At 39.5% G+C, this 27,585-nt stretch overlaps 1 protein-coding gene and 1 long non-coding RNA gene across 10 annotated transcripts in view; one reads left to right on the top strand and one right to left on the bottom strand.

The window, feature by feature from the left end:
* CCDC146 (coiled-coil domain containing 146) overlaps positions 1–27,585 on the bottom strand; it is a 59,493-nt gene that overhangs the window by 1,841 nt on the left and 30,067 nt on the right. For 4 of the 9 annotated variants that reach the window (XM_015882052.3, XM_032442329.2, XM_032442327.2 and 1 more), the window contains exons 3-17: positions 27,160–27,242; positions 23,625–23,834; positions 16,557–16,614; positions 15,874–16,050; positions 15,199–15,272; positions 13,613–13,840; positions 12,673–12,859; positions 9,405–9,500; positions 8,723–8,893; positions 7,515–7,603; positions 7,256–7,420; positions 4,998–5,222; positions 4,145–4,373; positions 1,542–1,670; positions 1,005–1,142 (exon numbers count right to left, since the gene is read on the bottom strand). In XM_015882052.3, coding sequence (XP_015737538.2) covers positions 1,005–1,142; positions 1,542–1,670; positions 4,145–4,373; positions 4,998–5,222; positions 7,256–7,420; positions 7,515–7,603; positions 8,723–8,893; positions 9,405–9,500; positions 12,673–12,859; positions 13,613–13,840; positions 15,199–15,272; positions 15,874–16,050; positions 16,557–16,614; positions 23,625–23,834; positions 27,160–27,242 — 2,259 coding nt within the window. The remainder of the gene's footprint in view (positions 1–1,004; positions 1,143–1,541; positions 1,671–4,144; positions 4,374–4,997; positions 5,223–7,255; positions 7,421–7,514; positions 7,604–8,722; positions 8,894–9,404; positions 9,501–12,672; positions 12,860–13,612; positions 13,841–15,198; positions 15,273–15,873; positions 16,051–16,556; positions 16,615–23,624; positions 23,835–27,159; positions 27,243–27,585) is intronic. The other 5 variants (XM_085513113.1, XM_085513109.1, XM_085513114.1 and 2 more) reach the window with 3 other exon arrangements.
* On the top strand, positions 966–19,621 carry LOC107323954 (uncharacterized). Its single transcript, XR_001559383.3, has 2 exons — positions 966–1,171; positions 19,519–19,621. It is a non-coding gene; the product is annotated as an uncharacterized LOC107323954 (long non-coding RNA).

The raw sequence follows: 27,585 nt of genomic DNA on the forward strand, positions 1-27,585 counted from the left end.
AAACAACTCTGTTCTTGAAAATAATGGTTGGAAAATATCAACTTTGTAATGCTATCCTGCCCCTTACAGATGACGAACAAGACTTCCATTTACCACAAAGGAAAGTATTAAGCCTGGATTCTGATTGAGCGTTAATACTTGTTAATACTGCGTTATTAACAAGTGTGTTAAGTCCAGGCCTCACAAAGTAGCTCAGTGATAAAACACGGACACGGCTGTTCTGTGAGGTGCTGAGTTATTCTTAGCAGGGAGGCGGACAGAAAGGGAACAGGATGGGAATCTGTGATTATGAGTGGACAGAAGTTAAAAATTAACATTAACAAAAAAAGAAAGTGTAAAAGAGCTCCAATGCTGTATTTAAGGTAATCGATAGAGAATTGGTAGAGCCCGAGTGTGTAACTTCTGGCACCCTGCCCTTTGTGCAGTAAATGGCCAATGGCTGTAATTTCACAAGGGCAAATGGCAGCAGTGTTATTTCTTTCTGTAGAAAAGGAAAGATTTCCTCCTGAAGAGATGTGTTCTGATTTTAAGCCTGAGCGCCAGAGTTAACAACAAAGAAAAGTCAGCCCTGGCCTTGTTGTACATTATTACATCACTGCGTTGTTTGTTTTCTCTCTATCTCTCACTGGGTTTGGAGCTATTTGGAGCTTTTCATCAGTGCGGTTGAGGTGGGAAGATTTCTTTTTTTGGCTGCTGCTGTGTTTGTTGTTCTATGGCCAATGCTGATGACTTCCTGTCTCTGTCCTTCTCTCTTTTGCTTTCTCAGTTTCCTCTCTGTTATTATACGCTTTCCAAGCAGCCTCAAGTAATTTACTTAAGGATCAGGCCTCTTCTCCTTCCATGTTTTGCAGTTATTACGTCTGTCCTTTCTTAAGACTAACATACAATTTGCTTGTCACTGATTCCAGCTGCTAGTTTTGTAATTTGCAAGCAAGTCATCTCAGCTGCAGCCCAGATAGAATCTTGTTTCCTACGGGCCAGTGAGCAGAGCGTGCCCTCCTTACCCGTGTTGCCAGCAGCATTGTGCCCTGCTGCCCGTTCTCTGCTGTGGCGCGGATCCTGTCTGTGAGCCGGACGATGTGTTCGTAGATCATCTCTGTCTCCAGCAGCTTCTCCTCCTTCTGTACCAGCTCCTCCTCCAGCTGCAGTGGGAAGAATATGCACAGCACAGGTAAATGCTGGGGGAAGGTGCAATAATGAGGAGAGATTGAGTGGGAACGTTAAATCTACGTCACACATTCATGAAAGCCAGTTCTGTAATGTTGGTGAGGTTTGTACAGGTGGGCTGTGACCCTGTGCCCACACAGCCCTGCTGAGATCCCTGCTCTGCCACAGGACACAGGGATGTAAAGCAAAAAGTTTGAGCAATGCAAGGGACCCCAGGGAGTGTTTGTGCTGAATCACTGCTGACTGCCCTTCAGTAAGAGGATGTGGGTGAGAACTGCACCGTGCTTGCAGGTTATTATTCTGCACACCATTTGCTTTTTCTAAAAGAACTCAACCCACAGTGTTAGTGGCTGTGCAGTGAGACCTGGTGCTACCTGTTCAATCTTCTTCCGCAGTTCAGGTGGAGACAGGTCCTTCCCTCCCAGGTCTCGCTTTCTGTTTTCATTCTTGGGGTCAACAAAGATTTCCTCCATCTCTTTAATCCTGTCCTTGCACTGGGAATACTGGCAAACAACAACACACAGGGTTACTTTTCTGACCAGAAGCAAAAAAAACCCCATTATTGCAGTGATGAGGGAACCTGCAACTGTGGGCGGTGACATTGTGAAGGAAATAGTGCTCACAGCTCTGGGAAGTCACCACAGATACAAACCAAATGTTTCTCTGTTGCTATAGGGATGGCACGGCTGCAGGCACCACAGTGGAGGCGGTGGTACCTCCATAGGATCAGCACAGCTCCATGGGCTGTGTCATACAGGTTTGAGTTGTTACTTTAGAGAAGGACCAATGCAGAACAAATGCTGTACAAACCAGGAAAAAAAAAATCCAGGTTTCTTGAATAATTCTTGGCTTACTTTTACTGGTGATGGGAATTAAATATAAACTAAACCAAAAATATGTAAAGCAAAGCACATTTGGAGATAACCATGATATCGTGTGTCTGCTTAAGCAGTGTAATGATAGGTAGGTCTTAAAACCAGAAAAGCCCTTTCTTGGAGTGTGTTTGATACAGGGAATGGGAAAAGGCCCTACAGGAATTGCTTTGCTGTGCTTGGCTGTAGGTAGGAGGAACTGCTGAAGAACGAAAAGATGAGAGGGAACATGGAGCAGGCAAAGGGCTGCTTGGAGAGTGAAGGGCTCGGGCTGATTCTTGAAACCTCGGGGTACATAGTGGGGGTACCTCATGTACTAGAAAAGAGCAAATGTCACATCTGGTTTTTAAAATGGGGGGAAATGGAGCTGCAGGTGATAGATGCTATTAGTGTTTATAGATGCAGTATATAGAGATATAATCATTAATTCACTTTCTGGATAATTGATCTGGGAAAAGTCATCTTTTTGTTAATACAGAGCCCTCACCCACTGATTTGGACAATTTGCCCAGTGGGCTCTACCTTCAGGTTGCAGTGCCTGTTACAACCTCTTTAGGCTTCAGCTTGACTTCAGAGGTTGGGTTCACAGGAAGGACAGATTTAGAGCTGTACTGACCACATCAAGTCAAGGCCGTATGCAGATAAGCATTGCTGTAAAAGACTTTGCACACTGTAACCAAGTGATGCTATTGGATGTCAGCATGGGGCCAGATCTGTAATCAGGACAGGAATTCATGATCTTATCAGTGCCAGAATTCACTGTAGGGTTCATGGCTTTTATTAAATCAAGGTGGTAAAGCCAAATGATTTAAAACTGTTTCTCAGTAGTCATAATGGTTATTACCAGCAGAAGAAAGAGTATTAATGCTACAATAGTTGACAGCACAAGGAGGTGGCTGGGCTGGCAGCCAGCTTTAACCATGTAATATTCCATAACCACAATATCTAGTTACGTTTGGAAAGGTGACAACTGATTATTTGTCACTGCTAAAAAAATCCCTGACTTGGGATTGTGCATGGAGACCGTATCAACAATAATTTTAAAAGCCTGTAACAGCAGCCTCCCTTTAGCTGCAGGTTTGCTCTTAACACAGACCATCATCACAGAGGAGAAGGTTTCAGGAATGGAGAAAGGAAAACTCAACACAGAAATCATCCATGCTTTGTTACTGCATTTGTGACTGTAGGTTTCATTCTAAGTCTTATCTGGAAGCATCTCTTATTTTCTTCAGTCTGACATCTCTTTTTATGCTCTTTTTATTCATCATTTAAGTCTGTAATTGCAGTGTGAAGCTCTCTGAGGTATGATTTGCATAAGGTATTGCACAAAAGTGTATTTCATTACCAGAGCATACGATCTCTTTAAAAGACCAGAAATAAGAGAACAGTGCAAGCACTATTTAACAGTGAGGCTCAGCTCCATCGATGCAATTACAGATGGCAATTGGACACCGTAATTTTCTGTAGACGTTGACAGAATATAAGTGGAAAAAATTACCATCTGGAGATAAGGTCAAAAGTAAATGGGCCATTTCAGAAAGCAAGGAAAGAATGCCTAGAACAATGACGAGAACTGCAGTTTGTTAATTGTTTAATGTCATGTTGTAACTACAACTAAAACTTACTCTGTTTTTGTGTAGAAGGAAATGTACGTGGCATCACTGTGGGCAGCAGAGTTTCCAGAGTAGGCTCAGGGTTAAGGTTGAATTGGGCTGTTATTTTAGAAATGTGAAGAGCTGAGTATATTCCCCAGCCCTCCACCTACCCCATCAATGCGGCTCTAACAATTTTTATCTCTGTTCCCATATTTTCCCCATGACTGCTATTCTCCAGCTTAGTCATCTTGACATTTATGGCCCTGGGAGGGCTGGCTGGGATGGAGCGTTGGGTATGTGCGTGGCAAATGGGGTCAGTTACACACAAGCTAGAAACTCACACATTTCAAGTTACAAATATACATCAGCGCTTTCCTGGTCAGGTGTATTGGTGAACTTCCTATTTTAATAAGCCTTGTACATGCAGACTTATACTTTATATGATAATTGTTTTTAAATACACAATTAGGGAAACAACAAGGGGGGAATAAGGGTTTCTTTCCCACCAACCTGTATCTGAAGTACGACCAGCTCTGCATCCAGGGCTTTCTCCATTGGGATTGCTTTGAGCCAGAATTTAATCTGTGTCTCTATCTCAGCCGCCTTCATCTTCAGAAAACTGATCTTTTCATCCATAGCTTGCAACTCAATATCTCCTTTCCTACACAGAAACTCCTGTGTGTTTATTTTTTCATATAAAATGCATACTTCCTCTTCTCGACTTCTAAGCAGGAGGCCGCTGCAATAAGTCCAAAATGAAAAGGTACTTGTATTAAACCTTGGTTGGTATTCAATGTATTCCACTCAAGAACATAGAAGATGAATTTTTCAAATGATAGCAATAATCTGGGAAACATGGCAAGATTTCACAGATGTTATTTGAAGATCATTATAGCGTTTTAAAAAGGGAAGAAAAGAATTACGAGCTGAAAATTGGAGAATACAGCTACCAAGACTACTTGGGTGCTTCATACTGTTGCTACGAGCTTTTTGTGCCCTGTACAGCATTCATTTGGAAAATGGAGTAATGTGATCAGAGAGCTTTTCTCTGCACTTCCATATGAGATCAGTGCACGAAGCATAAACAGAGAGCAGAGGCTACAAGCTCCCAAGGCGTTCAGCAGGCAAGGCACCGTGCTGTTCTGTAAGAGTTCTGAAGAATGAATGGCTCCAGCAATGGAGAACCAACAGGCACATACATGACACGCTGCAGCACTGGCATTGCAGTGGGACAGGCTGCCTGCGAGGCACCAGAGAGAAGATGCCTATAGCATTTCTGGTTAGACTTTGCTACGAAATTAAAAAGTATTGATTCATGAATTTCAGAATGACCCATTTTACTGCATCGCATTTACACATGTACCTCTCATTTTTTTCCTCTATGGCTCTTTTGTACTTATTGTGCAGTTGCGCAATTTCCTCTTCAACGTGGGTGACTATGTTGGTAAGTCCGTTAAGATCCATAACGTTCTGCTTTTTCTTTTCATTCATGTCATTCATGACTTTTTCGACTTTGGAACAATCCTTTCTGAGACTCTCATTAATTGCTATGTTGTTTTTATTCTTCATGTGTTGTTTCTGCAGTTCTCTTTCATGTAAACAGAAAAGTAGGAAAGTTTTGAGTCCTTTCAATTTGAAAGCAATTTCAGCACAAAAAAAAAAGCAGAGCTTAAACTAATTGCTGACTTGCACAAAGAATCTTCTATGTCACTCAGCTTGGAGGAAGCATGACAAGAGGTAGAACCCTTTTCTGAGAGCCGCCTCTGTACGAGCTCTTTCCAACTTGAGCAGATCTGGACTATGGCCCAGTGAAATGCTATAACTGGAGCCTGCACTCTGCTCTTCTGCCCTGGGAAAAAAACTTAAAGAGTTGAAACATGGACTGCAAATTCTTAACGCACAGTAAGCCTGTCCTTCTCTTCATTTACAGTTCAATATTTAAATAACACAGTTGTGACTCTGAGGTCTCCAAGCTTATAATACACCATAACCCAGCATTCATGCAAGACAGAACTTTATTAATCCTCCCGTATGAAAGATGTGGAAACACTTCATAACAAAAGGTGAGGGACAAGATCACAGCTATGCATGAAAATGAAGAAGAAAAGGTGTTATGTCCAGAGACTGCTGGCCACTGGAGCCTTGCTCAGAAGACAGCTTTCCTTTGATAACAACAGGAATTCAGACTCATCGCATTTAAACTGCACTAAATGTCACTTGTGGATTAAGAGACTACTTTATCTATACTGGTATGCTTTGTCTACAACATACAAAAGAGGTAGTGAAAGAAGAAGCGCTGTCTCCTATTAAAATATGGAGCTGCAGATGAAATGCCCTGCCTCCCATTCTCAGTTCTGTCATGAGGCGGCTGAATTACTCTGAGCAAAGCTGTGAGATTCTTTCTGGTTCGTTTCCGCTTTTGTCAATCAAGTGTCAGAATGACAGAATGGAGGTATAGGAGAAATGCAGCATTTTTTATTTTTAATTATTAAATGGAATATGAAATAAACTTTCAAACCGGTACTCTGTCTTCCAAAGCGAGTAGTTTGCAGTTCAGTCAGGGATACCATGATGGATCTTTACCCTTTTGTTTCTTTTTTCCTCTTCCTCTCACAAGTAATTTATTGGGAAGGCCTCAAAAAATTGAGCACAAAATGCACGTCCTCAGAATCACTTCAGTGCATCAAGCTCCACCTCTTTTCCAGCTTGCTGCAGCATGGCTCCAAAGTCAAGGCACATGGAGATTCGCTATGTATATAGATTGAATTTATCCTGATTGCAGTCTTACATCTGGCTGTGCAATTTTTCTTTTGGCATCAGAAAACAAAGTTTTGTGCAAAACAAATTATTTGTAAACGTAGTTTTGACTGCACTGTTTTGCTTACAGATTTAACCCTTTCCTAGTTTCCTGCTTTCCCAACTACTAATTTCAGCTATACTGTCACTGTCTATATATGCCAAGCAGAAAATCACCATTTGGATGACAAAAAGATGGCAAAAAGGCATCTCCACTAAGTAACAATGAAGGAAAAAACAGAATCACAAACACCAGCTGCACCTTGTTATCCTCTTTGCTGTCAGTGTAAGCTTTCATTTTGATGAGGGCTGCCTAGAATTTGAACCTGTGTTTTGCTTGATCTGAAATAAATATTATCCAACAGAATACAATTTGAGTTTGAAACAAGAAACTCAGTTCTAATTTAATAATTAATTGGCCATATTACTAGCTAGCGACTCATTTACTGGTACCATCCAGTCTGTAGCGGAGTTGTGTGTGGGTTGGAACTCTTTTTGCCAAAGGATGGGTACAACAGTTGTTCATATTCAGATGCTCGAGGCTTTAGAACAGTTATACGAAGGAAGTATAAAGACATTTTTTCACTTGAAAGAAAAGGAAAATGAGGAAGAGGGCAGACAAACTTCAAAAGCACTTCCTTCCCATGCAGTGATGCCCAAACTAGTTGTAAATTGTTCGGAGTGGAGCAGGTTCTGTGAGGGTGCTGCAGTATTTCTTTGTTTGGATCAGGTTTTAAAAATCAGGGTAGTAACTGTGAATAGGATCCTTTATAAGAAATCTTTCCCATTTCTGTCTCTGTGATTTACAGCTTAGTTAAAACTCACCTTTCTTGGGTCATAAGAGTATTCCTTAAAGTTTCACTTTCACTTGCTTTTACTTTTATCTGGTCTTTAATTTCAGTAGTTTTCTGCTGAGCAATATTAAGCAAATGTATACACTTATTCCTTTCATTTTTGATTACTTCACAAATCTTAGCAGCTCCTCGGAGTCTGAAGAGAAGCGTGAAAGAAATAATTCTTAAAAGTTTATGCACACATTATCTGGATGAGAATAACTTTATCTAATGTGTAATTGTTTTCTTACTGTTTTTGAACTCTTCTTTTCCTCTTTTTATGCTGTTCTATTTCAAGATCCTTTCTTTTTAGTTCTCTAATAATATTTTGAAACTGCATCTGAAATTTAAATAGAATTCAGTAAGCGCTTTAGATTTTTCAAAGCAATATTTTCAAAGAGAAACAGAACAGCTCTTTTAGATGAGGAAAATACGATCAAAATTCTTCAAAAAAATTATCCTAATTACAGTGAGATGCTTTTACTGTAATAACACTTTTTAAAAAACTTTCTCTGCCTTCTCAGCAGTCTCTGGTGATTGAGTAGCACAGCACACTTACATTTCAATAGGGATTTCAGTTCTGTTCAGTCCTTACTAGTTTGTGTGCCTTACATTCAGTGGACAAACCTTCTCTCATCTCCCACTGATATCAAGAGGACAATATGGCCATTAGAGAAGCTGGTGGATGTCTGGTTGCAGTTCTAGGCTGGAGTGTTTGTTAACAAAATTATATTCTTAATGGTTTTGTCTGTTTATGGACTTATTTTTATTGAATTTGCAAAGCCTGAACTGCTCCTTGGAATCTATTTCTATAGACAGTCAGAAATTCACAGCATACTATAAGGGTAGCCAGTCCAATTTATTTTAAGGCAGACATACGTTGTGGAAGTGTAAATAGTCTGTTCCCGATATTTAGTCAGAAGAACAGGGGATTTTTCCCCCTTCCTTCAAATTAATAGTCTGATTTATGTATTGAAGTGTATCAATAAGAATTGGTGTCTCTCCTTCGAGCGAATAGTAGTTCTGATGTCAATATGTTTGCAAAACAAAACAACCTTCTTGTACTTCCAAGGACCTCAGCTGAGGCTATCTGCATTTCTGCCTCTTCCATGGTTGTTCATTTTATTCTGTAGGCTTGAAAGAAAAAGTCCTTTCAAACACCTTATTTCAATGCACTGTTATATGTCACTATAAATTGCCACCAAACTACCAGAGTATTATGAGCTTCCTGTGTTAATCATAAAATCCTTGGAGTTGAAAGGGACCTTTAAAGCTCATCTCTTTAAAGATCCAACTCCTCTGCAATGAACAAGGACAGCTGTGATGAATGTTTGCGATGGAACTTTGAGGTAAAATAGGAAATGAGAGTCTGTGAGGTTCCTCTCATCAGTGATTTATTTTCTTCATATAGGAACTTTTGCTTTAGAGCAGACTTTCAATTATGTGAGATTTATTGTACCTGGACTTTCTGAAATTCCCTCGATTTCTGTTCCTTCTCTTCAACTTTGAGCCAAGTCAGACGTGCGAGTTTGGATAACTCATCGCGGCGTTTTTCCTGCTCCTTGAACAGCCGGCCTTCTTCAGCAATGCATTCCTCTAATGTGCGGGCATCCGCATCTGATATCATCTCCTGAAGGAAATCAGCGCTGATGTATTATCAGTGTTGGAAAACCCAATGTATGAAACACTTTGGTTTTATTTGCAGAGCATACCTATATACAACCGCACGGATTTAAAAATAAATGAATAATAAAGCTGACTTTATAAATACCATCTGAAGCACCACACACGATCTCATAGTAACATCAAAATATTTTAGCACATGCAAAGTTTCTGTTCCTCCATCCAGCAGCACTTCCAGCTGCTGAATATAAAAGCAACAGAATCAGAGCGTGCAATAAACTGTGTTGCAAAAGGTTTGGAAAACACCTTCTATGCTAAGAACCTCAAAGAGCTGCGGTAATTCTGACATCAAGATTTGGACTTTCCCGAGTCTTTGCTGTAGTTCAAAGGAGAGTTTATTCAGGGAACTTCCATGATCTGTGCTGTCCTGCTGGTCAGTTCAAATATTGTTTCCTTTATTCTCATGACAGAAAACCAACCGTTACAGGGAATTAATATGAGAATGAAGAACTCATCACCTGTTCAGCTAAACATCTCTTTTTCATATCAATTTCCTTCTGCAGTTCTCGTCTTCTTTCTAGTAATACTGCATTAATTCTGGGGATAGCTTCTGCCTACAAAAATAAATCAGGCATTCTGAGTGATGACAACGAGAGGTGTGAAAAATGGGAAATGCAGAAAATCTATTTCAGTTACTTATACACACAATGAAATGGTTATTTTTTTGTTTTACAACTCTTAATCCAAGAACCACTGTGGTAGTTAAGTAGAATTCCTCAGCAACATGTCCAAGTCTCTGAACGTTTTCTTAAACATTACAAAGCCCAGTTGAAGTAACGGCATGTATAAGTGTTATGTTTTTGGCTTTAAGTTATGAAGGATTTTCCTGTTTCCTCCTGAAGCTCCAGGAAGTTCAGGCAGACATGTGAGGCACTGGATTTTTTGACCTCACAGCACCGTGGTACCTTTCTCAGATCACAGCCAGATGTTAGAAAACCTTCACACAGACAGGGACATGTTCTGCACTCATGATTTTCAATTCAGTGGTAATATTATAAAACTAGATACTGTTCACTTGCACTAAAGGAAAAGTTAACGTGGTGTGGTAAAGGTCAAGCTCTGAGGTTATTTGCTTGTTGATGCCAGCTCTGGGACAGGTCGGATCTGACTTAGATTTGCTAAAAGGTCAACGTAACCCACACCAAGCAAATTGCTTTCACTCTCATGGAGGGAGCCAACACAGCATTTCTGCAGAGCGTACATCGGTTTCCACTTCTGCTGCACTGTTACCACTTCTGCTGCACACTCCTGGCTGTGGTGGATGTAGATGCACATTTCCACATTTCCAAGATGAGATTCTAAAGGTGCCATCAGGCTCTTGAGTCTGAAAGCAGAAAGCTCATATCGACATCTTTCATCCATTCAGGGCTTTTGTCGGCATCAGACAAGATTCAAGTTTGGTGCTTTTGGCAGCAGGAGACACAGCCAGGGAGAAGAGCAGCAGCCCAGCCAGGGCCTCCAGTTCTCTTTCACACAGAATGTCACTTTAGCAATAGCTGACCTTTCACAACTTACTGAGAAGAAAAACACTTACTGAGAAGAAAAAAGCTGAAGGGAGTGTTTATGCGATTTCCTTATTCTACAAATCAATTGCTCTACAATTAGCACATCACTTAAACTAAGAGAGATCTGGGGAAGCATGCTGATGGACTGCTGCTTCTGCTATCACCTTCTTGTATTAGCTGTTATTTCTGGTGAGTTTTTTGCTTGAACCACTTGAATATTAAAACATGTCAACTTCTGTGCTCCCAAATCTCTCAAATGAAAATCATCTCAAGACAGTAAATGAGAGCAGAACTGAGCTCGTCACTGCAGTCTTTCTCACTCCAGTGCTGCATGTGAGCTGACTGTGCTTCAAGGGGGAGGTATTTCACATTTTTGCATCTCAAGAAGCCAAGAAGGCAATCAGAGGAAACACAGATAGTGAGACTGATGAGCTGAAAAGGTTGTATTGTCCTGGCCTGTTCATGTTATCGCACAGCATCGTCCCACAGCGCCTGAACTATGATTCTACTCTGAGCTCCACCTTTACCTCTGCTGATGTTCCCTCTCCCTACAACCTCACGGTGCTGCAGCTTGCAACACAAATTCAAGCCTGCAATATAACCTGGTGTTAGCACTGAGGGAATCCCCTGCAATGCAACTAAACCTATTGAAGGTCTCTGGCCCTTTCACACAGTGTAAATGGGTTGGGCTGGGATCTCACCCAGCTCAGTGAACTTTAACCACAGCTATCAGTGAATTATGGGGCTTGGTTTTAACACCACATGACTTTGAACAATTGTGATCCTCCCTCCAGAATTCTTTCTTCAACAGCAACAGAGGACTAAATACAGCTTTCCAGATTCTCTGAGCTGATAGCAAACAGAAACGGAGCATGATCTTTAAGATCCAAGTCTGCAGTATGTGCAAACCTTTAACCAATGGCTGGAGAAATTCAGTTTAAAAGTTTGGGTGTGGTTATGTAGAGCTTTTTCCTCTTCCCAAATGTGCTGCAAGGTAATCACAGCATGTGTGAATTCAGGAGAAAATGTCACCTTCATTGATGTATAGAGGAAGACAGTAAACAAAAAGTCTGATCGATGAAGATCAAATATTACTGAGTAACGTTTAGAGTTGGACAAATAGCAAAGCCGATCATACATGGGTTCCAATATCATAAAGTTATGTGATTATTTTACAGTGATGCAACAAAGAATTACTTTTCCTGCCAGAATTTGCTTAGGACCAAGACAAATGGTGCTGACTGACACAGAGTCATGTTGAGAAACATCAACTCCTTGTACTTCCAAATCAGATAGTTGATAATTTATTCTCCTGCAAGAAAAATATTGACTAAGCAAGGAGAATTTTATGAGAGTGACTTGCAGTCTAGGAAGAAATGTAGGAAAAGAGCTTGAGAAAGAGGGACTGGAAGGACCAGTATTGGGGAAATACCAGAGGAAGGTATTGGGAAAAAGCAGACAAAATAATGCTTTAAGAAAGAATGGGAAGGAGAAAAGAAATGAAGCGCTTCAAGTAGACAAGCAAACTAAAACTGCTCTTTAATAGCAGTATAGTGCAAGGCACAAATAAATAGAGTAAATCAGTGTAAGAGTAATGGTTGATGCACTAAAGTGAGGAGGGAGCTGAGAAAAGAGAAAGTTCAGTGGAAATTAAGGAAACTTAAGGAAATATTTAGGTTTTACCAGACTTTATATAATGCTCATTTCCTACCCCCTGAATAATGTTAAATACATCATAAATATGCAGCAATGTTCAAGCCACCTTCAAACTTAATATAGATTATTTTTGTTTGTTACCTGATGTAAAACCCAGGACCTGGGTAATATGTAGTTTTGTGGCTTTATTTGCCTGATAAAAACTTCTTTGATGCCAGCAGGCAAGCTACTACGCTACTGCACATAGAAAATGATACAGGGCTTCAAAGGAAGACATGATGCCACAGTACCAACACAGTCAGTGCCATCTCTGATTAGGATGCTCCTTTAATTACTTTTTCTTAATAAGAGTCCCAGCATGGGTTGACACAGTATTCTCACTACAGCCGTAAAACTGAGAACATCCTTAATCGGTAGCAGTGGCATTTTTACCACTTCTATGTGCATAAGACTTAGAAAAGTCTTATCCTACTCCCTCTGCTCGGATCAGTCCAAATATATCATACACGGATATATTTGCTGCAAGAGCTTTTGGAATTCTTATGATCAGTGTGTTTATACAGACCTCTACTTTGAGGGTTTTGTGATGTGACTTATCTTGTTCCAAGGAATCATAAATAATGTTCAGCTGTTGCTCCATCTTTTTCAGACTTTTCAGTTCTTTATCTTTCTGTATTTGCATGCGAATGAGAGTTTCCCGCTGCCGTTTGTTCTCAAGGATTCGTTCCTTTAACGTAGTTTTCAGAGAGTCTCTGTAGATAAACAGAGAATTTCAGAGACAGGTAATTTGAGCAAGACGTGTTTGCATCAGGCACAATCATTTTAACGGGTACAGTGTGATTATCTCCAAGCAGTAAGACAAAATCATGAATTGTGATCATCACCTCACAATTTTATGACTTTAAGAAATTATAATATTCCTAATTATGCCAGCAAGGTATCACAACCTGTTCTAAATCTGCTACAAGTCTGTAAACGAATTATTGTAGGAAGAAGACGCGTTTTTTAGTGTATTTGCACAGCCACTTCCCCCAGATATTTCAGTTCGCAGTGCTGTGATCCTTTAACATAAAACTTCAAAGGCAAAAGCATTTATGCTGGGGATATGACTGTGATTATTCCCGTACTTCTTCCTCAGGAGGAGTCATTTGAAGCTTGTGATTGACCAAACTGTTCATTTTACTTTACAAGGTACATGTAAGATCATAATTTCAAAGAGAATATGAAAGGTATGAGTGGTCAACTCCCACTGAAATTATGGAGTTTGTGGGGCAGAAATCCGTGACTCCTGTCCAAAAATGAGAATACTGAACTCAGTTTGCTTTCTGGGTGTACATAGACAAAAAGACATTTTCACTGGAGTGAGAACAAAACCAACCCTGATATTTCTGGTCCATCACATTTGCAGCATAGAACTTGAAAACATAAGCAATGCAATACAAAAAGAGATGTTTCAGAAACAAAGTTCTCCCTCACTCTACACGGCTTACATCTACTGCTCTTACCTCTCTACCAGGATGGCCATTTCCTTTTCTCTACCAGTTTCTAGCATTTTTGTCAAAGCAGCACATTCTCGTTCTCTGCTTTCCATCAAAGCTCGTTTTCCATCCAGTTCCTTCATTACAACTTCTCTTTCTTGCAAAATCTCTTCTGTCCCTTTGTCAATGTCTTTCAGGGTGCTGTTTAACTCCTGCATTTGGTTATTAAGGTCTTCGTTCGTCTTTTCTGCATTGCTGTGGATATGTGTTAACAAAAGAGTAGAGGTTGACATTGCTATATATGTATTTAAATGAGAAAATTTAGGTTGTCAGTGTTCATGGGAGCAGAAAATTATTTCAAAGCCACAGCTATTTACTCAATATGTACAACAGCAAGCTACAGACAGTGAAAATCTTCACATTCAAAACAGTTCTGCATCAAACTACAAATGATCATAGGGATCTTGGCATCAGGACAGTGTTATAAAAAGGTAATGGAGCTCTATCAGCATCACTGGATACAGGGTTGTGATGCTTCTAGCTGTCGTTCCAGGGCTTCAGATAGAAGGACTCATTTCAGTACTCCATTAATAATCTACCCAGTGCACTCACTCTTTAAAACTGCTTTTCTGTAACACAATAGGGAAAACTTCTTGTATCTACAATAGCAGAGTTACATTAAGCATTAAGCAGAGGACTGAGCAGAAAATGAAGAAAACTATCATATAGATCTTAAAATTTAGGAATTTAACATAGTCAACCAGAAACCTTCTGGCAGAGACTGCAGGCAGGCAACACAAAACCTTCTGTGTATCCCCACGTGCTAGCAGGGCATGTGTGCACTGTGCAGCTGGATGGGCACTTGGCTTCCAGCAGCTGGGAGAGACCGGGCTGACTCTGCAGGTACCAGATAGATTTTACACATGCAGAAAACAGCACGACATGCTTGGTTGGAGGAAAGAACAGCCACAGAAACAGAGAGATAAAAGGCTGAAATATTTGACAGAGTTCACATTGAGAGCTTATAGCAAACCACCTCTGCCTGACGAACCGCTATGTAAGGTTTCCTTTGGGCCAGACCTCCACCTGTGTGAGAACTGCTGCAGTTTCACAGAGGCTGATGTAAATTCACTGATGTGCACTCACTGAGATCAGGAACGTGTGAAGCTGGCGAATTGCTATGTTACACAATGTACATAACAGTTTAATGTTATTAACCACTGAAAATCTACTAACCAGATCTGAGATATATTACTGTAGTGCAGTAAGATGGTTAAATAATTTTCAGCTAAGTTTTGTCCTCATTTTTTTTTCTTTATTTTGCTGAAATTATGTAGAAATATAGAATAGTTTGGGTTGGATAGACCTTAAAAATTGTCTTGTTCCAGCCCCCCGACATGGACAGGGACATCTTCCTATAGAGGAAAGTATTTAAATGAAAAGTATTTCACTGCATACACATTTTTCAGAAGGGTGCATGGATTTTGAGTGGATTGTCGACACTGTTTTAAGTTATTATCTTAATTTTAACCAACTCTAAGGCCTCTGTAACAAGTGGATGAAAATAAGGCATACATAAATACGTATATTTATCTCATTCATTAAGGGCATACATTTTTTTCTGATTTATCTTCTCAGCTTCTTTTTTAAGTTGCATTGGAACACCGAGGATCTTGACTAATTCATCCTAGCAACAAAAGAGAGAGGTTAGGTTTGTAGTCCTGCAATCTTGGGTGATTTCACAGAATTAATACTCATTTGGAACTGCTGTGAAACTTGGCAAGAAAAGTATTTTGGAATTATTTGAGCTTATCTCAGGGAATTGTAGCTGCTGCTTTTGAAAATAATTACGGTGTTATTTACCATGTCGTTATGTGTGAAAAGCAAGATTCACACTCAGATGCAGTTAATGTGTCTGTGTATGTCGTCTATCCCAGGGAAAGATGCAAAGACCTGGGTGCATTTTTTTTAACTCTCTGGACAAGTTTGTACAGAGTTGGATGTGTTAGAGGAGCCTTACAAGCACACGATATAGCAAACATGGCATTTTGGAAAGCATCTGTAATCAAAACATGACTACTATTATTTCCGACAGGAATAATAGCGAACGTGGGACAGCGGTATATCTCATGCTTGTTGGAAAACTATCAAATCCACACTGTAATGCCATTAAATGATTTGGAATGACAACATCCAGTAGATTCACTGCATCCTTAGACAAAAGCAGGCACCCACACACACAGGCATGCACAAACACAAAGATGTGTGCATAATTAATTGCGTGTTACTTTTAAACTATCCTGGACCTCCTGAAGCTTTTCCACTTCTTTCTTATCTATTAACGCCAGTTCCTGCTTGGATAAAATGTCTTCTTTCACTGCATTAACTTCTGCTTTCCTTTGGGTTACTTCTTTGTCAAGCTCATCACAATCTTCTTTCATTTTTTTCATTGCCTTATTCGATTCCTTTAAAAAATGAAGTAAAAGTTGAGATTTTTCCCTGTGCATTTTTCAGGCCTCAGATATTACAGAATTCACCGATGTTGAATGATGGTAACATTTTTTACAACAAGGTATGAAATATGATATTTTCTTCCACTGATAATTAGCAGGATTTCATTTCAAACAAATATGTATGTGCTCATCAGGATTTATGACTGCAAATGTGTTTTGCATACTCAAATTCTGTAACTTGTAGCTATCTGCACGTTACTCAATTGCTACATGCTGTAAATAATACTAAGTAAACTTAGGAATACCCAGATCTTTTATGTACCATATGAGCACAGATTCCCCTGCAGTTATCAGACCTGAATGATTTACTATCATCTCTCCTATAATATCAAGCTATTGATCTTTCTATGTAAGTTAAAGAGCTCTAGAGCCATGCACCATGAAAATATTTTCACGGATGTTTTGGTATAATAGCAAACAGAACCGAAATCGTGGCTTTTCTCACATTTCATACTTACCCCTTGCTTCGGAGCTCTTTCATACTCTTTTTCCAGAAGTCTTTTCTCTTCTTGCAAACTGCAGGAGAATCAAAGCAGAGCTGTTTGTATACATCATATACCAAACAAGGAACAAGTGCTGAAGCCTGTCTACTGCTCGACTAACATGTATGGTGAGCTATCACCAGGAACAGCTTAAGGGTATTCAGATTTAAACAAAGATTGCTGTCTGCTAACTGAAAGATAGGTCATACAAAAGCATTGCTTTTTTATAGTTCACATATCTAAACTTTTGATCTGGATTTTCTCAGCCTTACCACCTCCTGTAGGGTTTTGTGCTTTTGTGCCTCCTTCACCCCTGTGCTTACACTAGCAAAGTTAGAGGATCAGAAACACACTACACCCACAGGTCCTCCCTGCTGCAGAACACAGCATTTCCACATGGAGCTGAGGAAAAGGAAAGAGTAGGTGGGGAACATATGTCCACAAAGAGATCTCATGTCAATGAAAGTGAGTCTGTGGGTATGAAACTTTCTTCCTTTGATTGTTCACATTCACACTGTAAACAATTGTAAGTAAAGTTCCTCAAGTCTAAAACGGGCTCCTGTGACAAAATATTCCTGAAAAGTGGCTGGAGATGTAGATTAAGGCAATGGGACATAGGAGCAAACTAAACCAAATAGCCAAGGTGATCATGGAATCATAGAATGGCCTGGGTTGAAAAGGACCTTAATGATTATCTACGTCCAAAACTACATTGCAATTTCATGTCTGGCAACAGAGACAGAAGATGAAGGAGAGCAGGAGGGGGAAAGGAAAATATAGGAGAGCTCTGGGCATGTTTTTAGCCATGTTACCCTGAGAAAATCGAAGGAGTGGCAATGAAAATGGAGCTGAATGAGCAAGCCTGTCAGACTTATAACAGGAGCTTCTTGATGGCAGATAGGTCAGACCTGCCAAATATCACAAACTAGACTTGGGAATAGTGAAGGAATACATCAGTACAGCCCCAGTGCGTACAATGAACAACTCTGATCCTAAATGAGGTATATGGTCTATAGCAGCTCTCACGTTAGCACAACCAAAATGAGCTTTAGTCCTTGTAGAACTGGTGGGGCAATTAGGAAGCAGGTTCTCTCAATGCAATTAGTGTTTGTGATGACAATTTTTGAGTCTCAAGCTATAAATGAGTAATGATTACAACAAAGGAGCAGGTGAAACAAAATTCTTTGTCCCAGATATACAAAAGAATCAACTTCAAACAATTAATCTGTGTTTGTTCCTCCAACATGAGGATATGCTGGTCAGGTCTCCTGGATCTCCTCATATTTTTAGTTTTTGGGTTGGTTTTTTTTCCCCTCCAATAACTGGTTTCTTATGTTTTGTTCCTCAAACAAATGGAGCAAAACTTACATGACAAAGCCTCAGATAAAGACTCTTTAAACAGTCGAGGGAATATAACAGTTAAAAGAGAACTGAGCTGACAGTGTTGCAATCCAAATGCTTGTGAAGAACAAGTTCTGACTCAGATGAAGAGCAAAGAGGAAATAAAGACACGGAGTAGAACTTCTTGATTACAGTACATATATATATTTGTTTGTGCAGACTGCAAGTGCACCTCCATGAGAACTGCTATGTCTGACAGAAACATCAGGTGGTTTCTTTGCTGAAGTGGGTTCAGCAGTTTCTCCTTTTATATCCCACTGGTTATAGACAAAGGGATCAAACTACGCTGAAAATTGAGCTACTTTGATTTGGCGATAGCATGTTTCTGTGTACTGTGCCTCTGAGCTACAGCTGAGGCCCATGTTGGAATGCTGTGCTGGTCAAACTCAATATTTCCACCCACCGACAGGTTGTCTGAGTGTATTAATAAGTTAATAGTGACAATTTGTATTCCCAGCATGTTTGGGCAGGATTCCTAGCAGGACTCCTTGGGACTGGCATAATCACACTAATTGTAATCAATGTCCACTCTGTACAAATACCCACAACCGTCTGACTGCCACAGAACCTGATTAAATAAGCCCTGTTCGAATGGATTAAAGAGGTACTGCAGTGTTCGTCATCAGTCTGCACTGTGCCCTCTTTTATATGGTGCCAGACTATCAAAAGAACAACCCCAAAAATCAGGAGGACAACACAGTTGACACTGTTTTCCTCTTGTCACATTCCTCACTCATGAGGACGGATTCCTGCAGAGCCATTCCAGCCTCACAACAAAGACTTTGCCACCCCTCAAAAGTAAAACGATTTGAACACCTCATTTTCTGTGACACAAATAAGGGCATAAGGAAACTGCAAGCACCAAGTGAAGCTGCCAGAGGAGCTGACTTACTGGCTGCTTTTACACAGAAAACAGCAAAGGGACAAAAAGAAAATGGGGGCAGAAGGAAGGAGTGAAAGATGTGGTAAAAAGAATAGAAAAAAAATGAAGAAGGGAAAGATTAATTTTGAATGTTACCATGTAATACTTTCAAAAAATGTGAATGTTTGAACAATTTACTACATCAGTTTTGCATACTTCACATTCACTTTTTTTACATTTTGCTTTCCTAAAACTCGTGTTTTCTCCCTGACATTGTTGTTTTTTTGGCAAAACATTACTTTAGTTTCTGACAGTTGTTTCCATTGGATGCCCTTTAGAAAAACAGCCTTTAAAAGTTGCATCTAAAGCTTAAAATGAATGTTTCAAACCTGAACTTAAGTTAGGTGCTAAAACAAAGCTCTGTGTGCACTTGATGAGTGCTATTGGTGCGATTTATCTTACACTTATACGGTTTCATGAGTTGTTAGTTAAATAGTTTAATAGATTACCAGTAATATTGAGCATCTCAAATCTCCAGGCTTCTCCTCATCTCTTGGCCACAGAACCCCCAAGGCAGCTCCAGGGTTCCTAAGAAACTACTCTGTGAGCCAACATAAGCCATTAAAACAGCTAAAAATCACCAAATCAGACTTTTTACTTCTTTTTCTCTTTTAGTGAGTTAAACCGGCTCTCAGAGTTCAAGTGATTATGGGCGTGGACTCGTGCAATGGAGGGGAAGAGGAGCACATACCAGGCAGCAGTAAAGGAGTGTTTGTGAGTGTTTCTCACCTTGTTCTACTCATTTTCGTGCAGTTCAATAGCAGTACCATGCATTCAAAGCTATCATGGATGCAGACGAAATGAGTTAAGAACAAAAAAAAGCATGTGGAAAATTGGACCATTAATGAAAACGCATTCCAGACTTTTCCCTCAGAGATGTCTACAGCTGCAAACACCACAGAAATAAAACAGAATTGACAGAGAGATTAAGAAATGTAGTGCTTGTTGTCAACAGAGCTCTATTTCAGTTCCTCGGCAGGAAAAAGAGCCAGAACCTTCTCAACGTTGTGAATCCCAACACACAAGGAAGTGAACTCCTTCAACTACTCATACACATAGCTGGGACTGCAGAGGTACCATGGAAAGTGCTCAGCACTTCACAACTAAAAACCTCCCAACAAGGGACTGCAGGAAGATAGCAGAGCTGACAAGGTGCCAGCATGGCATTCCTGTAAGGCTCCTAATGCTGTTCAGTTTGCACACACTGGAGAATGCAGTCGCAAGACTAGCTGGTAACAACTTCAAACTGTAATCTAATTTATTTATTAATTGTAATGCTTTACTAGACAAACTAGATAAAAAACTTTTCTCCTTTTTAATTATGGGGTGACTAATACTGAAATAATTGCAAGCACTGAAGTAATTTTCCATACTTGTAATGCTTGTACAAGGACAAAATCTGTTTTGCAATCCCATTTTGCCTGCAATAGGACATAGGACTTGAGTGAGTAGCCATTTTTCATGCTGGGTAACTGGCTGTGAGGGCCGTAGATTAGACTGGGGCTTTGGGAGAAAATTGTTTTCAAGAATCAGGTACCCTTAACCACACAGATGGTGTATATATATTGTGTTTGTATACTGTATATATACTGTGTATAAATACTTCTCAAAGTTTAGGTCATATGTTCATTTATATGACAAATTCATTATTTATCAATAATAAGCTATAATTAGTGTTATCGTCTAATACAGCAAAGCAGCACTTCCTTAATTTATCTCAAAAGCCAGGGCTCCAAACCTCACATGGGCACTTAAATGAAGTTTTTCTTCAAGACAAAGCCCATTTTTGCTGATCATATGGATCCTTTTTCAGTCTGTATTCTTACTGAGGCACATCCAGTTGTACAAAACAATAAGTAATTAAAACAAAAGATGAAATACCAACTTCAGATGTTGAAAAATGTATCTGATCTGAAAAAAAAAATAAAAAATAAATGTTTACAGAGGCAAGAAGACAGGAAATGAAAGATGGAAGCGAGAACACAGAACACTAAGGAACATGGACAAGATAGTCAAATGACAAAAAACCCCAACAGTGCTATCACTCTATCACTATCACTCTGCAGGAGAAAAAGAAGAGATTACAGAAACAAGGAAGCAGAATGTCTGCAGAGGCTCTCACTTGCTCCCGTCTAAGCAGGCAAGATCTTATTCAGGACTCCTAGAAATAGATAAAGCAATAGATAAGAGACATGGATTCCCTTCAAAGTCTTTCCTCCTTCATGTTCCATTCAAGAAGGTAAATAAGCAGTATGTTTGTTTTTAGGCTAAACAGCCATTAGTCATAATTCCCGAAGTTTTGTTGTAAGTGCCAAACACAGCTGGGAGTGTTATGTTAACACAGTTGGACAACAAGGGAAACTGTGCTCCAGGGAGATCGATGGCCAAGAGAGGTCAGACCACGAGATGAGATTCCATCCTTCTGAGAAATGAAGGGAACCAAGCAGGCACCTAACACCTTAAGATGACTCTCAGATGCCTTACAGTATCTTTGGTGAGGTTTGCCCCCAGGCTATGATACTGCTCGTGCCTGTCAGAAGGTATAATTTTATTATGTGGAGAAAACCATCAGGCACAGACTTCTTCATTTTATGTCAATGCTTTTCTTAGAGAACCTGCTACTCACTATTCTGCAACCTCAGTTTCACTTATTTTACTTGAATCAACACATTTCTTCTTTACAAACATATTCACATCTGCTCTCTGTTTTTCTCCATAGCCATTTATTCATTCCTCATACTGATATGTAACTCTGACAGTCCTATTCATTCTACCCTTCTTTAACAATAAAATCCCTCTCCTCTCTGGCAGGTTAGTGCATTCTCTCCCAGAATGCAAATCCATGGATAAATGTTCTCCTCACACCAACCCTGTAACGGTCACAAGACCCATGCATGGAACAGATGCTGAATAAGGAACTTTCAAAAACCCTGAGGCTCTTCACTTTAGAAAGTGGATAAATGAGGGGGAATGCAACTGAGATCCATCAAACCATCCTGCAGCACTGAAGATGAATGGGGGTCCAGATGTTTGGCCTCATCCAGTACAACTACTGACATGAAGTGAAGCTGCTAGGAGTCAAAACAGATGAGTTAGGCTCAAAAGAGATAAGTGGTGGAAGTGCTTGTGGAGTTAATCTGTGGAACTCGTTGCCCAGAGTGCTGCAGTGCCAGAAGTTTATATTGGCTTAGGAGGAGACAGGAAAAGTTGAAGGAAGAGGGATCAATTGAGGATTCCTAAATAAAGAGGAATGCATTTGGCTCGTGAAATCTCTGTCTCACAAATGGTTGGCTGCTGCGCTTTTGGTCCTCTTAGATACTGTGCCATATGGACTTTGCGTCAGACCATACGGCTGGGTTTGATCTCATGCAAAGCATAACACCAATAGAGGAAGCTTCTTATAAAAGCAAAAGAACATTTTTTCACAGTATTGCTGACCCGGGCCATACATTTTTAATTGACGCTATACGATTTTGAATTCATATTTAAGGATCAATGAAGTAAATGTTCAAGGGTAATTGAATATCTAAGCTGTGTTTCTGCAGGACATAGAAATCCTTTGACTAAAGGTAAAAAATAGAGTATGAGTAGATGTCCCCTGATCATACAAAGCCCACCATTACTTTGGAAATGTAATACAAACTTATGAGAAATGTTTGTAATGCATGAGGGGAAATGGGTCAAAAAGCATGAAATTTTGAACAGTGTGTTTCTGGACTGCTTGTAGATTTCAATACATTCTGTATTTAATAATGACTTCAGGAAATCTCATGATGCTTAATTATCTCATAGCAAATAATTTTTTCCAGATGATTTCTCTATTTCTCCCACTCCCAATTTGCTTCCTTCTCAAGTTTCCCTCTTAGAAAAAACATTTGGCTCTTCAAAAAGTATCAAGGAAGAGCTGCCAGAAAAATCTACTCCATGCAGCTCATGCAGTGCTCCTGATTTCCTTGTAGAAAATTAGTTTTAACTGCTGAGTTGCTGACATTACTTATCCAGCTTTATGTGCCAACTGAAGTATTGCTGGTTAGAAGATGGGTTAAAATATAAACACTCCACAAAGTGGAAATAGTTCATCTCCACAGTTACACTTTTTTAAAGTACAATAGTATTGCTTGTAATTTTACTGTAGAAGCGACAAAGTACAATGCACTGGTGTGTAAATGATTCAATACAATATTGTGTAATACATTTTTATAAACATTTCAAATATTCACATCTTTCACAGCACATTTCTCATTTCTCAGATGTGAGGGTACAGAAATGCTTTTCTTACTTTAAATATCTGAGTAGAAAATCCTGAATAAAATGTGTTTTTGATGTTAAAAATAGCGTTGAGTCTATTTATGACATCATTTCCATAAGATCCCAGTCACCAGAGCTCTGAAATACTTTAGCCATTGGTATTAAAGATGTCCTAGACTAGAACTGGTGCTGAAAGTTTTGCCTCTCTAAACATTAATTGTACAATGTGATAAAAGTCCAGCTGCATTTCAGAGGATACCTTCTAAAATGAAAATTATCTACAAACCACACACAGGAGTAATTTTATTCATCACTGAAATGTCGTTACTAGGCAAGTTTGTTTCAATTTGCTTAAAAACAGGTGTCAAGAAATACATCCATGTAAGGCAGAGAGGAAAGTGAATTACGTTCTATGTTGTTATCTTTTAGACAAAGTATGACAAAACAAGCAGAGACTGACTGTTATCACCTACCATTTTATCCTTAACTGAATTCCATGCTCTCTTTCTTTAATAGCGTTGTACTCATTTTGGCAATTAAGAAGCTGTTGCCTTATTCGCCAGACTTCACTGGAAGAATCTTCAGGGAACTGTTCTGCTTTTTCCAGCTCATGCTGCTGTTGTTCCAGGTCTACACTAAGACGTTTGGCTTCCTGCAACAGCTGGATCTCAGATTCCTGTAAACTACATTAAGAAGAAAAACTTAGATCTAAGCAATAGGAAGCACAAACTTTGTATTTACATTTCTTTATATTTCTGTAGCATATAAACCAATGCTTTGGAGATGAGACTGCGTTAAGTCCTGTGCAATCCGGTTGGATCTCATGGCTGACCCCGATCAAACAGGAGGTTGGGCCAGAGACCTCCTGAGGTCAACAACTCAAACCTGGGTTGTTCCGTTGTCTCATGAGAACAGTGAGGCTTATTGAAAGGGGATTTTCTGCCTCTAACCTCTAATTTTAACCAGATGAAAGATGGTCAGTTAGTCCAAGTTATTCAAAGCTATTCATCTAGCACCTCCTAGAAACAGTGAAGTGACAGCAATTCTTTTTATCCTAAGGGGTGTGTGGTATCAGCTAGTGGTTCAGCTCACAGATTACATGGCAGGCATTCTGAATAACTGAAATACTCTGGAGGAATAAGCAACATTTAACTGCATAGCTCCAGTAACTGCACAGTGTGCAGAAAAGGACGGAAGTGAAAATCTGGAACCTTTCTTTCCTGGCATGCAAAAAATGCACTTTCTCTCCTACATGACCTTTTACAGCAGAGACAAGTATGAAGATGATAACCAGTCTTAGGGTTAAATCCTAAGCAATGACAGTAGCAAAATTCCCATTCACAGAGAGTAAATGCACCCCTTTCAGCACAAGTTACTGTCTTAAGAATGCAGAAAGGGATTTGGCCTACAATACAAAATGTTTTATCACATCAGTGTGCTGACCACTATCAGGGTGGTATTCACCAGTATAGGGCCCAGCCTGGGCTGTACAGCACCTCAGTGTTGGACACGTACCCAGTGCTGAGCCATGTGTTGCTGTCACTGGAGTGTTACCAGCTGCTGAAACAGCTCACCTGGTGATCTCAGGCTGCAACAGCATTTGTGGACTTCTCTGGAAACATATTAGTGAAACTCATCAGCTATCTGAAATCATCTGTGCCACCAAAGTCTGGCTTCGAAGAAACAACAAACTGTATTATTCTGTCAGTGCTAAGAGACTGGTACTCATGATATGCTTATGAGCCTGCATGGTGAAAGCCAAATAATGTAGCTTAAGAGCTGATATTAAAATGCATTGGTAATTATGGAAGAGTCTTGATGAAGTGCAGCATGAAAATTCTTATACATTGTTTGACATACAAACTTAGTCTTCTCGCTATAACTATCATTGTACGTGCCTTCTCAGTATCATTAAATTATAAGCTCTGTACAATGGTATGCTGCAGTTAGTCAGAAGTAATGAGGAAGAATAAAGAACTCAATCATTTGCCCTTTATTAATTTAAAAAAAAAAAGGAATTTATTATTTTTTAGAATTTATAATCTTCTTTACTGAGAATCTCTATACCAAATTCTAGCTCAAAGATGGCAATTGTGAGTACGTTACAAGCTAAGTAACAACAAAATTATATCACACCAAAGAACAGAACTAAGAACAGAACTGTAAAGCGTAAAATACACAACTAACTACATGGTACAGACATGGCTGAAATGACAAAGAAGGAAGAGTTTTGTTTTGTGTAACACTTCTAGTTAAATTACCACTTCCTTTTTTAGACCAGAAAATAAGAAAACCACAGACAGACAGGATACAAGAGTGTGTCTTTATCAGGAACTTCGTGCTTTGATGTATTTACATAATAATATTTCAAGGGGAAAATAGTTTGAGATGTCTGTGGAAGATCCTAAATAATGTTTAGATCTCACTTAAATAAGACAAAAAGAGTGAAACATGTGGGGAGAAAATATGATTGGATGCAATAATGCACACTCATTTATAAAGTAGTTCTTACATTAAACATAAATGTTATATAAAATTACATTTGGTTCCTCACTGGGCTTCGGGCAGCCTGATCTAGGGAGAGATGTCCATGGCCACTGCCATGGGGGGCCTTTTCCATACCCACCTCCCTCTGGTGAAGAACTTAGAAAGTTTCTTAGCTACCATTTCCTGGTAACCAATGATTGGAGGCATAGTAATGTTACAAACTTGGAGAGGAACAGACTGGACATTAGGAAAACTTTCTTTACTGTGAGACTGGCCAACCAACAGAACAGGCCTCCTATAGTGGTTGACGCCTCATACCTGTCAGTGTTCAGGAGCCATTTGGATAATATTAACTTTTGGTTAGCCCTGGAGATAGCTGAGCTCTCTGAAGGTCCCTTCCAAATGAACTATTCTACTGTAGTCTAGTTTAGTTTAGTCTAGTCTAATATTCAGTCTGAACTTCCCTTAGGTTAAATCACTGGCTAAAAGAAAAAACTACAGTCAGTTTGAAGACTTTCATCACTTCTTTCTGCAGCATCACTTCTTTCTGCACTTTCTTTCTGAACTTTTGATTATTGATTTCTCTTGCTTTCTTCCAGTAGGAGAAATCAATCTGTGGAAATTAGCATTAGTGCATTCATGTGTTAGTGTTTTGCTTTGACACATGGCTAATCCAAGTAAAAAGTGCTTTGTGACTCCCTCCAATTGACTTTCTTGCAGAAGTACAGTAACTGCATACTTCTGTGAGAACAATGAAAAGAACAAGGGCTATTATCTATCATCCAACACACTTCTGGTGCATGGTTTACAGTAGTTGGATGGTTTAAAGTAGTTTTATGTATGAATGGAGTTCAGTCTTGTTTTCTCTCAGGAAATATATAAAGATGTGGTAGATGTGAGTCTGCCCTGCTCTGGAGAGACAAGAAAAGGGATTGTTGTTCTTACTCTGTGCCAGGCTTGAGCACTTCCTTGAGTAGAAGGAAAAGAAGAGTAGATAATACTGTGTTACTGGGATGAATAGAGCAGCAGGGCTCCAATATTTGCAATAGTCTTTGTGACTAATATGTTTGATCCTGAAAGCAAAGGATCCCAATGTTAAAAGTCTTATAGTTTCATCCTAATAAAATCTGAATCTAGAATAAGGCTTTGGCTGTGTAAAAGGTCATCTGACTTTATTCAGATCAGTGCACATCAAATATTTTGGAGAAACAACATTTAAAGCTTGTGTTTCCTTCAGTTGCCTTTATTATTATGTTAGTGTTAAAAAATACATTGTCCAAATGAGTGCTCAAGTGCCCCTTGAATCTTCATATTAAAAAATACTGGTTTTTATTCTCTGTCACAGTGTAAGTAGTCACTGTAAGAAAGTTATAAGTGATAACTAGGCCTCAACCAGAAATTTACCTTAAATATGTAATCTTTGGCTACTGAAAGTCTAAAAAAGGCAAGGGATAAGTTGACAAATCCATTATTTGCACAGAATTTGCACAAGATATGCTTTGAGAACTGTAAGTACTGTACCTTCTTACAGTTTCATGCAGCAGGGTGTACTTTGCCTTCAGATCAGCTACTCTGGAGTTGGTGAGTTTTCCAGCAGAAAACAGCTAGGGAAAAGAAACAGACAGTTATGCAATCTGTTAAGCACTAATATTTTCATTATGCTGTAATTTTTATAACCATAATTGACTCCCTTAATTTAATGAGGTTTTGGCTATGAAAAAGAGAAGCTTGGCTCAAGCTAGATTGTGCCAGGCCACAGAACATGCTGCCTTATGTATCCATGCAGGCCTTCAGCAAACTCCAAGAGCAAACTGTTCCACCTACCCCATGCTACAAAAGCCACGGATCTGAGCTGCATCTTAGCCATCTCCTGAAGATTCTTCAGGTGTCTTCAGAGCAGTAATTTGGCTTCTCAAGTCAATGCTTAATATAAGTAGGAAATAGACT

Source organism: Coturnix japonica, chromosome 1, assembly GCF_054131305.1.
Source record: "Coturnix japonica strain WE chromosome 1, WE-NBRP24, whole genome shotgun sequence".
Taxonomy (NCBI): domain Eukaryota; kingdom Metazoa; phylum Chordata; class Aves; order Galliformes; family Phasianidae; genus Coturnix; species Coturnix japonica.